This window comes from Python bivittatus, unplaced genomic scaffold (genome assembly GCF_059951505.1).
Source record: "Python bivittatus isolate LINGU-HERP-01145 unplaced genomic scaffold, Pbiv_v1 ctg000700_np1212, whole genome shotgun sequence".
In the NCBI taxonomy this organism is placed as follows: Eukaryota; Metazoa; Chordata; class Lepidosauria; order Squamata; family Pythonidae; genus Python; species Python bivittatus.
The window spans coordinates 15,878,579-15,893,527 of record NW_028277098.1 but is presented as its reverse complement, the minus strand read 5'-3'; the positions used below and the strand labels follow the sequence as shown (position 1 = coordinate 15,893,527).

The 14,949-nt window shown below is 38.3% G+C and overlaps 1 protein-coding gene across 2 annotated transcripts in view; it reads left to right on the top strand.

Moving 5' to 3' along the window:
• The first annotated feature begins 568 nt into the window (after positions 1-568).
• Positions 569-14,949, top strand: part of DENND1B (DENN domain containing 1B) — a 209,780-nt gene continuing 195,399 nt past the window's right edge. Inside the window, exons 1-2 of one of the 2 annotated variants that reach the window (XM_088153197.1) lie at positions 569-1,066; positions 4,276-4,340. In XM_088153197.1, the coding sequence (XP_088009323.1) occupies positions 1,050-1,066; positions 4,276-4,340 (82 nt within the window). In that variant the 5' untranslated portion in view covers positions 569-1,049. The remainder of the gene's footprint in view (positions 1,067-4,275; positions 4,341-14,949) is intronic. The other variant, XM_088153196.1, reaches the window with a different exon arrangement.

The following is a 14,949-nucleotide window of genomic DNA, read 5'->3' as shown; positions in this document are numbered from 1 at the left end:
TATCAATACTTAAATCTTTGAAAAATCAAGATGGTACCTTCAAGTTCTGGGAGGACTGCATACCAAGGACAGAACAAGAGATCTCCTTAGGACACAGTGAACATACGTCCTTTATTATAAAACATCGTCCTTTATTTCAGAAAGCTGTCCTTCAGATTTGTTTATTTTCTTGGTTTTGCACTTGAATTTTCCTTTGTCAAGCAAAGTTATAAACACAAACCATTTTTGCTTTTATCCTTATGAATCTCTTTCAGAAGTGCCCCTTTTTTAGGTTTGTCTTTTATTTTTTCAAAAAAATATGGTCACCTTATGAGCATGTAAGATTCCTGAAATCAGAGCAAGAGAGACGGGCTGACTAGGACCAAGCAGATGACTCCGTAAACGGGGATTTCAATTCAGCTCTAGGATTCCTAACTTTTGATATGGGATGCATCGTTTGCGGACGAGCATCTTCAGCTCCAGTCCAATGTTAAAAGTTTATCCCCTTGTTGTTTTTTTCTGGAGTTAAGCTGCTAAAAGTACACAGGCCCGGTCCGGAATCTTCCTCTGCCTCTTGGTGTAGGTAAACTGGCAATCCTAGCTCCTCGCTAAAGGAACCCTATGGCGAGGCTGCTGCCTTTCCATCCCGACCCTGGGCTAAGCGTCCGTCCGTCGCAGCAGCCCTGGCCGAGGCCCAGGGAAAAGGTTCCTCCAGCCCCCGCGGAGCTTCCTGCTTCCCACAAGGTGCCGAACAAACCGCTTCTCTGCGGCAGGAACTGAGAGAGATAGAGGAGAGGCCGGGAGGGAGGTGCTGCTTTTGCGGACGCCGTCACGCCGGGCCGAGGAAGCGAAACAGCGAGGCGCGGGCCACCCTCGGTGAAGACGCCTGGGAGCAGCACGCGCCCCGACCTGCTGCCCTTGGGACGCGGGGAGGAAGAGCGAGCGAGCGAGCGAGGAGTTGCCGCGTCCCTTCCCTCTGTCCTCTTTTCCCGCCCAGGCCGGGCTGGCGCCTGCCTTTTCCCTTCAGGGGGTGCCGCCGCCTCCTGGGACCCCCACCCCGAGATGTGACCATGGACTGCAGGATCAAGTAAGGGGGTCAGTGGAAGCGGGGCGGCAGGGCGAAGCCGGGTGGACGAAGAGGAAAGGCAGCCCCCGGCCGCCGCGGAGAGAGCGAGGGGCGGCGTCAGGCTAGGCCTCAAAACCCCAGCCCCACTTTGCATGTGCGCGGCTGCGGAGGAGGAGGCCGGCCGGGGCGCGAGAGTTGAGGTCAGCAGGAAAAGGGGGAGAAGGGAGTGGAGCCCCCATGCCCGCTGCTGGCGCGCGTCTGTCGGGGGCTGCAATCCCAAGCGCGCTCCGCGGGGAGGAATCCATGGCAAGCAGTTGGGCTTGCATAGGTGGGATCCGCCGGCTAGCGCAAGCTTGCTTTCTCTTTCGGAAAAACCAGCTTATCCCCAAAGCAACTCTTCCTGTCTTTCCTCCCCCTCCCCTCCTCCCCTCCCCCCTGTCGCGGAATGAAATCTGACAGTATTTTTTTGAATGGCCGACCGTAATACCTGCATTCCTCCGTCCCTGGTCTGCCTTTGCTTGGCTCTGCCTTGCCCTGCTTATGTTCTTGGTCAGTACTTGACACATACCCTCAGCAAGTGACAGTGCAGTTATCCCTATTGGGTAAAGCTCGGACAGCACATTTTTGCAGAACGAAGTCTTATAAGAAACACAATAGGCCGAGCCTGGGATTTACTGATGGGTTGGCAACCTACAGCCCGCCTGAACAACTTCTTTATCCCCGTTTCTAGTGCAAGGTCTCAGCCTCATTATAAGCACGTGGCACACAACCTGCACTTGGGTATCTTAAAATGTCATCCCCCCCTTTCCCCAATTTATAGGTTTTGAAGAGAAAACAGTACTATACTGTATGGCAGGTAAAGATTTGACAGGAGCACCAAAGCCTCTTGCATTTCTAGAAAGATAGCATATGTGGCAATGGTGGGCAGGAAGATGTTAAAATTGGCAAGGAAATTCATATGACTGAGGGAAATGTGAGTAGAATGATGCCACAGAATGCATAGATATGAATAATTTCTGTTTTTAATAATTTCCACAGTGGGTTGGGAAAAAAAAAAGCACCTTTTGAATGTATATGACAATTCCAAGGATTTTTTTTTTCAGAGTGAAAAATGAATGAACTCTTCCCACCTGGTGCTTGCAGTTGAAATCTTGACCTTGCAAGCCTTGCTAAACTTTGTATTCTGAACTGGTTTTAATGGTTTTACAAACTGACAATGATCTGTTCATGGCGAGCCAGCTGGAATAGACACAAAAGCCCATGCCCAACATGCATTGCTGTGGTTTGATATTTTATGGTGTAAAGTGACCAAGAAAATTTGAAAGGCCTTTTCTGTGGAAGCCAGCAAGCAGTTATACTGAAAACAGAAATATTGACCTGTGAGATGTTTATCTAGTTTCTGAGTCAAGAAGTTGTGGTTATAGTTGGAGAACCTGTTATCATAGAAGTTTTCTTTTCAGTCATTGTGGGTACTTCTGGAGTTAGAAACAGAGTCAACTACATGAGCCAATGCAACAGAGAGCTCAGTTGCAAGTCCTATTATAGCTGCAATCCTGTGTACAGTTACTAAGGAATAAGTTAGTCTCACAGAAGAAATAATTTCTGATTGAGCATGCATAGGATTACATTGTGTAAAGAAGCATAACATCTCATCTAGAAATTGTATGTGGTTGATTTTTTAAGGGTAGAAGACCCATGAGTGTGAATTTGGTTAACAACAACAACAACAATAATAATAATATTTAATGACTTTTTAAATACATTGAATTTGTGTTCCATAGGACATATGTTTTTGGTTCCTTAAACAACGATGTACTTTAACTTTCTTCAATGTAGCACTTTCAGCTGCAGTTGCTCTTTAATATCTGCTACTTCTGGCCTTCAGTTTACATATTTATTATTCATTCTCGTGGTCAAGCAGTCACGTAACCAAGCAGAGGGTGACTTCTTGATTAGATGACTGTGGGTTTTTTGGGCGAGGGGATGCTCACACGTTCATTTGCATGAAACTTTAATAAATTGCAAGCTCAACTAATTATTGAAGATGAAGTTATAGTTTGCTTATTACTTCTCAGTTGTTGTTCTGTCTTAGATCACCCTTCCCCATTCTAGCACTTTTTAAGTGTTTTGGGAATAAATTCTCCTGAGTTGTTGGCTGGGAATTCTAGAAGTTGCAATTCCAACACAACTGGAAAGCATGATTCAGGGAAAGCTAATGTTAACAAAGTTCCATTACAGTTGATTGTAAAACAAAAAGCCATGCTAGTCCATAAAAGAGTTTCCTTAATTGTACATGTGAGCGCAACCCTTCCCTAAGCGACTAGGTGAGTGTAATTTAAAAATTGGAGTCCACTGGCAAAAAAAGTCTTTATCAAATGCAGTTTATTTCAGTTATACATAATCTCTTTGAGATAATATGTTATATTCTCTATGGCCAGTAATAAATAAATAAATATTAAAATTGCAACAGCAGTTGCTTTGAAAATTTATAGAGGATTATAATATGTATAGGAGTTGGGAGAGGTAATGAATAAAAAAAAAATTGCATGACATAAATAGGACGTACTGGAAATGTTGCAAGAATCACATTGTGATTCCATGGTCAAAGTTTCTCACTTTGTTATGAACCCAACTCCAAAATGATAGAATCCTTCATGTTACAGCTACAGAATTTGAAACAGATATTGAAAAAAGAACTGGCTGATATATAGGATTATAAAGGATATCAACAGATTACATGCATGTGTACGTTGAGTGTAGTTTTCTGTGATCAGTCATCTCTGTTTTGTATTTACTTTTAATTCCTAATGAAGGAAGGGAAGACAGTTATTTTTCTAAAGATGTAAAATGTTATTTCTGACTTGCAGTAGGCTGTAGTTTCACTCTTCAATTTCAGTGTCAATTCCTACTTCTATTTATGCTAGTTCAGCAGGATTCCCTTTGTCCTCCCCAGTCATTCAGTGCTGAGAGTTAGTAGAGCTGAATTAGCCATTACATAATCTAGTAAATTTCATCAGTCAACATTAAATAATGTTTGTTGATCTTGCATTGTAATGCAATTCTATATGTTTCAAGGACTGATAGAAAATAATAATTTTGTATTCTAAGGGACAAAATAATTATGAGTCATTACCATTGTGCAGTTATAACAGAGACAGTTCCTATGATTAGATTATTTAAATGTTTGTGACCAAGTAATGACTAGTCAGATATTTTGTTTTTATTTCCAGAGAAAATCCGGAGACTACCTTTGATTTGGTGATACAAGTAAAATGTCAGGCTTCTGAAAATGAAGGTAATGCACATACATTTATATTCTGCATATAAATTAGTTATGCAAAATGTAACAGGTTATTTTATATTTTTTAAAGTAGCTAGACTGAAGGAAGTATGCTTAATTGCTTTTTTATTACAGTTATTTTTAGTAATAAAACTATGTAATTATAGCTTACTACATTACATGTGTTTTACATACTACTACTATTATTAGCCATAGCAACAATAATAATTAATTAGAGACATACAGTTTGCTTTGAATTTGTGCTTTAACCTTTTTCAATTTGCACATTATAATGGATTTCATAAGTTGTGTTTTAGCAGTACATATAATTATGATATTTAAGCAGGAATCCTCTCTGGCTATGCACACATAAGCAGTTCTGCTGCTAGTTTAAATCATTCAGTTGCCATCCCTGTGTTTCTGTTTTAATAACAAGTTGAGAATTGTCGTGTTAGGAAGGAGAGATTCATGGAAAGTAGCAACATTATGCTTTCTCAACTTAGATCTGATAATCCTGTTTAAACACGACAGAAAAGAAATATTTTTCTCAAGGTGTCTCCCCAAATAAGCTTTTGTATCAGTTTCATCTGTTTTTTAAAGTTGGCTATGGAAAGAATACCTAACTGAGATGCATTTCAAAAACCTGGATCAGCTAAATTCAAGTATCCATGTTTTTTTGTGGGGCTTTACATTTGGGGCTATATTCCAAAAATTGGGTTGGGCCAGAACAAAGAAATGGATAAAACCAGAACATACATACATACATACATACATAAAAGTATAAATGCCAAATTAAATTATTCAAACTTAATAACACTAAAGACAATTCTATTCTTCCCATAAATTTAGTACTGTATCCTATCATATTAAAAGTTATAGTTTGGTGGCAGTTTCTGGAGTGGTTCTGAAGGCTGTATCGAGGTTTTGGGGACCACCTGGCTGCTGGGGCCTCCAGTTGAGCTAAAAGAAGCTGAATTTGGTATCCAGGCTCCAAGATGCTTTTAGCATTCCTGCAGTTTATTTCTTCAGAGAAATACCATTAAATAATAAGGAAACATTAGTTGTTATGCAATAAATTTAGACATTTGCATCTAAAATTATCATACCACCTGATTATTTTAAGTAAAAGTGTAGCATTGCATAGCCAACAGTGTTTTGCTTCAGGAGTAGAAAATATAGATACCCTCAGACAGGGTAAATGGGAGAATAACCACCACGCGTTAAAAGCATGGTATTCCATGTTTATATCCTCTGGAAAAGTACAAATATATTGTTATTCTGTTTTTATAACTTCTGTCTCAGTCCGAGATAAGATAAATCTTGGTACACGTTCTTCAATATTTACCAAGTATAGGCTTGGTAAATGTGGACTTAGTTTAGCTAGAATTTCAGCATGTGATAATAGATATGTCTAATTATTTCCTTTTAAAGGATAGCAAATACATGTGTAAAGCTATATATTGAAGCCTAATATATATTTGATGCAAGTTCCTAGCATCAAAAGTAGAATTAATTCTATAGAGTTTAGTCATGTAGAATATAACCATTTCTGAAATAAAAAGGGGCCAACAAGAATCAGGAATATATGGTGAATATAGCAAGTTTGTGCTGATTTCAGGGGGGGGGAATGTTTATTTGCTTTATGTATATGGTGCCGATTCCCAGAGGCTCTGAGCAGCTAAAAAACCAAGAGCATCAAAAAAAGCAAGAAGATAATAAAAAGCCCATCTAAAAATGGCACCCTCCCCACAATATCACAGTAATTTAAAAAAGCAAACACATAAAGTCTTGAGTCCATCAGTTCACTCTGAACAGTCACAACAGATGCTAGATAGAATAGCTATATAATTTAATTGTTCATGATTCATGCATGGGAATTGTGTGTATTAAAGTCTTTCCTGTCATAAATTACCAATATAGGAAAAGTTAGTTTGTCAGTGACAAAGCAGTGGTGCTGGTTTTTTATTAGGAAAAGATTTTTGCTGCTTTCAGCCTTCTTCCTGAAGTCTAGAGCTGCAGTTCCCAAACTGGGTGCCACTGTAAACTCAGGGGGTGCCATGGGATATTTTAAATCTTTGAGGGAAACACAGTGATACTCAACATCTGTTGGACCCCATGCGAATAGCCTAGTATGTATCCATCCATCCATCCATCCATCCATCCATCCATCCATCCATCCATCCATCCATCCATCTATCTTATATAGCTGCCAGTCTCACATTCATGACTCCAGGCCATTTACAATTAAAGCACAGTATCACCGTATTTTGCTTGAAATTATAAAATATCTTATGGCACCCCTCTGAAATCGCTGTTTCTGTTATGCCCGTGTTTCCCAAACTTTGTGCTGTGGCATCCTGGGGCACAGTTTGGGAACTGTGCAGTGCTATGAAAGAATTACTGAGACAGTAAGGGTGCTGTGAGTGAGCCAGTTTGGTGTAGTGGTTAAGGAACCAGGCTAGAGACTGGGAGTCTGTGGGTTCTAGTCCTGCTTTAGGCACAAATCCAGCTGGGTGACTGTGGGCCAGTCACTCTCTCAGCCCTAGGAAGGAGGCAATGGCAAACCACTTCTGAAAAATCTTGCCAAGAAAACTTCAGGGACTAGTCCAGGCAGTTGCCAGGAGTCAAAAACTGACCTGAAGGCACAGGAAAAAAAAAAGATGCTGTGGACCAAACTTTCTGGTCTAGAGGGTGTGGTACTATATAATTCTCCCATCCTCCATGTGTAAAATTAAGTTTTAAATTGTTACTTTTAGGGTTCTATTTGTCATAATCTCATAAATTATTTAGTTTTAATTATTTTTGGGGGGACAGCAAGTTTGGAGGACTTTTAGATGATATAAATATTAGAGTTATATGCAGAATATCTGGTTTCTAATGCTACATGATATTACAAAGATACATCAAAGTACGAAGTGAAAAAATATGTTAAAAATAATGAGACAGTGTGTTTCTTTTTGATTACTAGTTCTCTAGTAGATGTGAAATAATAGGCTTATTCTTAAACTGCTTCACAGAAATAGTGTGATTTGGTTTATACTACCACAGCCTTTTAGCCTTGTTTACTACAATAGGAAGAAGAAAAATCAGCAAGTGTTATTGTGCCTTCACTGAGAATTTCTAAAGTGGTAGAAGAAGCACTAAAAAGATGTCTATTATTGCTTGATCACTAATTAGCAGTTTGATAAATCTGTTAGCATGTAGGATACTACCAAGATTTGTTTCTGCCAGTGAATTCTTTCAGCTGGTTTGTCATACTAGAGATTGCTCTTATAAAAGACCCTGTCTAGAATGTCATTATTTAAGTTATCAGCAATATACTTATTCATGTTATCATGACTTACTCTTGGTTTTTTGTAGAACATATTGTTTCATGGTTTCCTTTAGACTGTACAAGTAGTCCTTGCTTAATGACCATTCATTCAACAACTGTTCGAAGTTACTTTGGTGTTGAACAAATGGTACTTATGCCCGGTCCCGATGTTATGGCCGTTGCAGTGCCCTCGTGGTCATGTTTTCAAAATTTGGGTGCTTGGCAGCCCACCTGCATTTACGACCACAGAGTCACTTCAACTGCCCCCACCTGCCTATCTCCCCCCCCCCCATCTCTGCCCTTTTGGCTGCTCTGCACAGTGGCACTCCTTGTTGCCAGTGACAGCACCAGTGGTGCTGAGGCTGAAGTAAAGGCCTGGGACCATCAGCAGTCTCAGCTAGCCACTGCCACCCCCGGGCCTCTACTTTAGCCCCAGTGCTGATGGCTGTGTCACTGCTGCTGAGGCGTACTGCCTTAAGCCCTGTAGCCAGCCACCACAGTGCAAAGTTCCAGCCATCACTGCCGCTCTGCATTCTTCCGGCTGTGCCACCCCAGCTGACCTTGCCGTCTTCCTCCTGCTGTTGATGAGGTGCACCCGGCCTCACCCTATGCAAGGCAGCTACTGGCCCCACCAGGCCATCTTCCCGAAGCTGCACGTGCCCTTCTCCAAATTGCATGCTGCCTTCTCGCTCTGTTTCTCGTGATGCTTCTGAGGCTTCCAAAAGTTCGCGAGAAGGCTGCGCCCGGCCTCTCCGAATTATGTGCATGCTTTTCCAAATTGTGCGCTGCCTTCTCACAATGCTTCAGAAGGCCTCAGAAACATCGTGAGAAGCATCATGAGAAGCATTGCGAGAAGGCAGGTGCTGCCATCACCGCCGAGGAGTGCACTGTGCAGGGCGGCCAAAAGTGGGGGGAGATAGGTGGGGGGAGTTCAAGAGGAGGCAGTCCCTTGCCTTATTGAGGCTCGGGGCTGGGAGGGACCAGGCCGAGAACTGGAGTGAGTCCTTGTCTAATGACCGGTGGGATTTGGTTAATGATGGCAGTGGGGACTGCTGGGATTTCCATTGCTAAGTGATGTCACGTGATGTTGTACTTTACAAATGCATCACTTAGTGATGGAAATTCCTCTCTGAATCACTGTCGTAACCCGGGGACTGCCTGTACGTATTTCTGCGATAGAAACATAAGTAAGGGTGGTGATGGACCTTTGAGATCATCAAATCCAATCCCTTACTCACCTCAGGAGTCCACTATTATAGTATAGATGGCCATCCAGACTCCAATGAAGAAGAGTTCACCATCTCATGACAAATACTATTCCTTTTTTTTCCCCTGATGTCCGTCCAAAATCTGTACCCTTGTAATTTAAGCCCATTGTTCCTTGTCCTGTTCTCTGAACAGTTTTGAACAAACCTCATCTTCTGCATTGACAGCCCTTCAGGTATTTGAAGAATGCTATTGTGACTTCCTGTAGTTTTCTCTTCTCCAGGCAAATATACTGTATGTCTCCAACCATTCTTTATAAGGTTTTCCTTCTAGGGTTTTTAAATATGATTGCTGTCTTTTGGACATGCTCCTATTTGTCCCAGTCTTTCTTAAAAATGTGACACCCATAACTTGATGCAATTAATTAATCCATTCATTTGGGGTTTTTTTGCCTGCCACAGTCAAGAGACTTTTGATGAATTATAATCACAAGAATAAATGTCCATGATTGTTTTCTAGTTATGTAGCAATAAATTAAAAAAATTAAGTGATAGATAAACTCATAAAAATTCATAGATAGAGATGTTCTAAAAATTGCAGGTAATGGGAGAGCAATGTAGAATTATTTCCCTAAATGTTAGCAGTCTGGGAGTTCCTATTAAGAGGAAAAGGATTGTTAATTATATCAAATCATTTAAGCCTCATGTGGTTATGTTACAAGAAACATATATAACAAATAGGTTGTATGATACACATTTTGATAAACAGTTTTTCACACCAGGATTTAATAAATCAAGGGGAGTAGCTATTCTTTTCAAAGCTGGCATAAATTTAAGGTTCAAAAGATTCTAAAAGAGAGAGAAGGCAGATATATATTTATAGAAGGGAAATTTGATAATAAAACATTAACTTTAGCATCTATATATGGTCTTAATCAGAATCAGATTGGTTATTTACAAAAGGTTACGAGCAGTTTAAAAAAAACCAATTTTATAATAGGAGGGGACTTCAATATTGACGCATTAAAACTTCAGACTGGAATGCATAAGAGATTTCAAAATTTAATGCATAGTCATGGGTTCATAAATGCATGGACAATTATGAATTCTGCAATAAAGGCACATACATTTTATTCAGATAGACATAACCTCCACTCTAGGATAGACTACATATGGATAATAGGATTTTTAATTTTTTTTCAACTTTTTTTGCAACCAGTTGAAATTGCACCAATGCTTGTCTCATATCATGCTCCAGTGATTATTATGCTCAAATTAGAAGAGATTATTCCATTTACTTATAATTGGCTTTTAATCCTATAATGGTATATAATGCAGCAGCAAAGCAACAACTAACTCAAACTTTGAGAAACTTTTCTCAAGAAAATAATATAAATGAAACATCAGTAAGGATATGGTGGGATGCCATGAAGGCAGAATTAAGAGGAGAGTGTATAAATAAAAAAACATCACAAAAGGCAAGTAAGCTTTATTCAGAAATTAACAATTTATTAGCAAAATATAGCACAACTGGATCAGCTAGTATCTACAGATAGTAAATAAAAGGAGACAGATGATTTCAAGACAGATAAAATGTCCTCTTAAATTATTTTTGCCAAGCAAAGATACTATGAACATGATAATAAAAATTCTAGAATACTGGCAAATAAATTGGAAAAAAGCTAAGGAAAAAATGTATTAGTGCAATTAAAAACAGCAATGGCCAAATAGTGACTAAAACCAAAGATATAAGTAAAGAATTCAAACTTTTTTTTTCAACAACTATATTCCTCAAATAAACCATCACCAATAAAAATGAATCAATATTTAAATAGATTAGCATTCCCAAAATTAGTTCCAATTTATGGAATCTCCTTTCTCTATTTCAGAAATCTCGGAAGTCTTTAATTCTGTTAAAAGTGGAAAATTCTCCTGGCCATGATGGATTATTAGGGAAATTTTATAAAGAATTTAAAGAGATCTTAATACCTGAATTTCTATTTTTATGCAATACTTTGCACCAAGGGGACCCCTTACCAGAGTCTTGGAAACAGTCTAAGATAATTTTGGTCTTTAAAGTGGGTAAAAATTCCCAGGAATTGGCATCTTCTAGGCCCTTCTTGCTTAACGTGGACTATAAACTATATAGTAAATTGTTAGCTTGAGAAGAGAGGACTCTTTGGAAAAGACCCTGATGCTGGGAAAGATTGAAGGCAAAAGGAGAAGGTTGACAGCAGAGGATGAGATGGTTAGATAGCATCACTGAAGCAATGAGCATGAAACTGAGTAAACTCAGGGAGGCAGTGAAGGTCAGGAAGGCCTGGCGCAATATGGTTCATGGGGTCACGAAGAGTCGGACACGACTTAACGACTGAACAACAACAACAAAAATTGTTAGCTAACCAATTAAAAGTGATTATAAGTAAAATTATTCATATAGATCAATCTGGTTTTATTCCAAATTGAAATATATCTACCTGTATCAGGAAATTATTAAATATAATACAAATTAGTAAAGTTAATAAATCTTCACTAGCCATATGTTCTTTAGATATATTTAAAACCTTTGATTCTCTGGAACTACCATTTTTAAAACAAATATTAAATAACTTTAAATTTGGGGCTGGCTTTTTAAGATGATTAATTATATATATGGACCAACTAAAGCTCAGATAAGACTTAACAGTTGTGATTCAGATTCTATTACGATTTTAAGAGGTACAAAGCAGGGTTGCCCCTTATCACTTTTATTATTCAACCTAGCTATAGAAGCACCAGCAATAGAACTTAGATCCAAGAATCAGATTTATGGAATAAAATTGGGAGACAAAATGTCTCTTTTAAGTCTACTTGGAGGTGGTACAGTTGTGACCCTCTCAAATGCTTCCCATTCAGCTAACTATATTAAGGAAGAGTTAGAAGAATCTGAAGATATGTTAGGACTATCAGTTAATTTTCACAAATCACATCTGATTTGAACCTGTGATCGGAACTAGCCTGTATGATTGGGCCATTTATGAAGTTTTAGTCTCAACAACATGGGAAGCAGCTCACAAAAAATAATTCTAATTCTGTTTACATAACTTTTACTGTCACGGAGGAAATAAGGTGTAATATGTGTGTGGTAATAGTGGGGCTGTGCATTGTAAGGAAGAAACATCAAAGATAAATTATTCCAAAAGTAAGGTTTTGGTATTTGCCAAATGCCTTAGAGTCTTGGTAGTTAAATGAACACCCAAGTTAAGTATATCAGGGTAGCGTTTTACTTCTCCAGTAAGTGTAGGGCCCATTAGGATTATATTGAGCAAAATGTCCCAAAATTGACAAGAGCCCTGCAATTGTTCTATTACTCTAAAGGGGCATGATTTATACCGGCCGCTTTTAAAGTATTTGCAGCAAATGTTTGTGCACAGCTCTTGGTGTCCATTTAGACCCATATAGCTCTTTTGCTCCATTAGGGAGAGTACAATCTACATTTCTAAGGGTTATTTTCCAAGTGGTATGAAGTGTGCCTAATGTGGTCCTTTCTCATGAAGCTGGTATGATTAGAGTGGAAACCAGCATGTGGTTATGTATATTTTCATTCTGGTTGAAATTGCTGGGGTTTTTTTTCCTGTGGGATTAAGTCCCTTGATCCTGGCTGATAACTTTGAATTGATTTGGAAAAGATTAATTTATATGAACTTGCAGAGTCATGGTTTTTCACAGGACATATTACTGATGATGGGCTATAGGTAGGTGGTGTCAAGCCTTACACAATATGTTAGGGATGTAAAAAGTCAATTAGATTTGTCAGTCCTCCCTAAGATTTTTTTCAGTAGCTAGTCTCCCTTTTTTAGACCAGCAAAATATTTAAACCAAACATCCCTAAATTTAGGAGAGCACTAACCTAGTACATTTTAATGCACTTCTAATAGCTGCCCTTGAAGGAAAGTTCTGGAAAATTCCTTATTCTTTGAGACTGTCCTTGTAGTGAAGGAGTAGCTGAAAATACAGTTCATGTATTACTGCACTGCCCATTTTATAAAAATGCACAGTTGTGTTTTATATCTTCCATATTAACTAAATTTCTGGGTCATATGTATTTATTTTATATGCTATTGTTAGATGACCAATATGATTCAGTCTCTTTGAATGTGGCCAAATGTTGTTTTATTGTTTGTAAAACCCAGTGTAACCAATCATATTGATTATTTAGATATTGTTGTTTATTTTTAACTTACTTTGTAAGTTTTAATTTCTACCTTTTAGGTGGAATTCTGGTCATTGACTATAATAAAGGACTGACTGATGTGTAATAGTGGGGAATTACCCTTTCACTGGATGAACACACATTTGAGACTCTATTATTAGCTCTTCTAGCATTTTATGTCTCTAACTGATGCATTTTAAAAAATATTCCACTTAAATGTATGAATCTAATATAAAATGCACATATTCATCAGTTACCTGGCATTGGAGTTTTAGCTTTAAATAGATTTTCATGCTAGAATAAGCGTTTGAATATATCATACTTAAAAATGTGACCCATTCATTGTCTGTGCCTGCACTCTTTTCTTCTTTATAAAAGAGATTTGTATTTTAAATGGGTGTTCTTTTTTTGTATCCCATCTGCTTTCTGTGCTTGATCTTGCTGTGAAGTAGAGGTTAGTGTATGACATCACAGTCATAAATGTTGCTGGGGAAATATCAGGAACAGAGAATGTTGTCTTCTGAAAAGACTGAGGAACAAGAAAGACAGGAAGCAAAAAGATGAAAATATGAATAATACAGCTTTAGTATTTTGCTGAATTTTTCATTATTCCTTAAAAATAATTTCAGTACAGAATTTTAAAAAATACTTTGAGTTGCCCTGTTATCATGTAATCCACGTATGTTCACTGACACCAGACACTGAGGGGACCTTTGCATTAATTTATGTACATTAACAGTACTTTGCAGACTGTGTTTTTTGTTATGCATAAAATTTGACTATTCCTATCCTTCATATTGCATATGATTAATTGATCTGTTACTTTGAAATGCTAACCCCGAATATAAGGTTTTAAAGTGGGAAGAATACATTTTAGAAATCATTTTTAAATACAATATAACTTGAGTGTAGATCATCCAGATTGTGCTTTTTTTAAAAAAAACAAAACCTTATGTGTTTGATCTAAGGCAGATTTGCAAAACTGGGTTACTGTTATATACTTTCGACTCAAATCTTTATGAAACACCCTGTTATGCATGTTTTTCCATCCTTTGCAATGGTACTCATGAGTGATTTTTTTCTCCAGTAATTTCACCCATGCAGCATTAGCATCTCCAAGTAGCCTGTTTGGCTTTGTGACTCTCTAGTTTTTGATATATTGTATAGAAGCTATCGTTCCAGCTGCTTTTAGAATATTTTGTACTGATATTGTTTTTAAAAAAATGTTTTAATAATCTGTCACACGAGCTGCCATTTGTAGCAGATGAGCTTGGTGGATCAGAGCTTCTGCTGGCTGGATATATAGCCTCAAATTTTTTTCATGGTCTGAGGAAGAACTAGAGAAATGGACAGCATGGAGTAGCATTCCATGTTGCTAATGGTTGTATAGTGGTTAAGGGGTTATACTAGAATTGATGAGACACAGATTCATGTCCACTATCAGCCATGGGTTAAGTAATTCTGGGCTACTGTTACTCAAACCAGTTTTAGAGAGCTACTGTTATGAGGAGATCCCCACAACAGCACAAGAAGGAGGAGGAGATCTCCAAGTAAGCCACCTTGAACTCATGGAGGAAACGAGGGACATAAAATTAACAAATAATTATTCATATGTGCCTTAGTGTCATTAGTGTTAGACTGTTTGCAGTTATTTAAATGTTCTTTCCGTACTTTCGATTGGTAGATTTTTCGTAAGTATTTATCAAGTGGCGCTGTTTGTCAAAAGAATATTTCTCAAAAATTCAGTGAATATTTATGACTAACCCATGTGAAGTAGCAAGGTTGGGTTTTGCAAATAAGCAGAGTCCACTTCTTTAACAAGCAATATTAACAATATTTGGTTTGACTAGATCACCTGAGAAAGTGGACTGTATAAGAAAATTCTCGGCTTGCGTGCTTTCCTTTTTGCAAGCT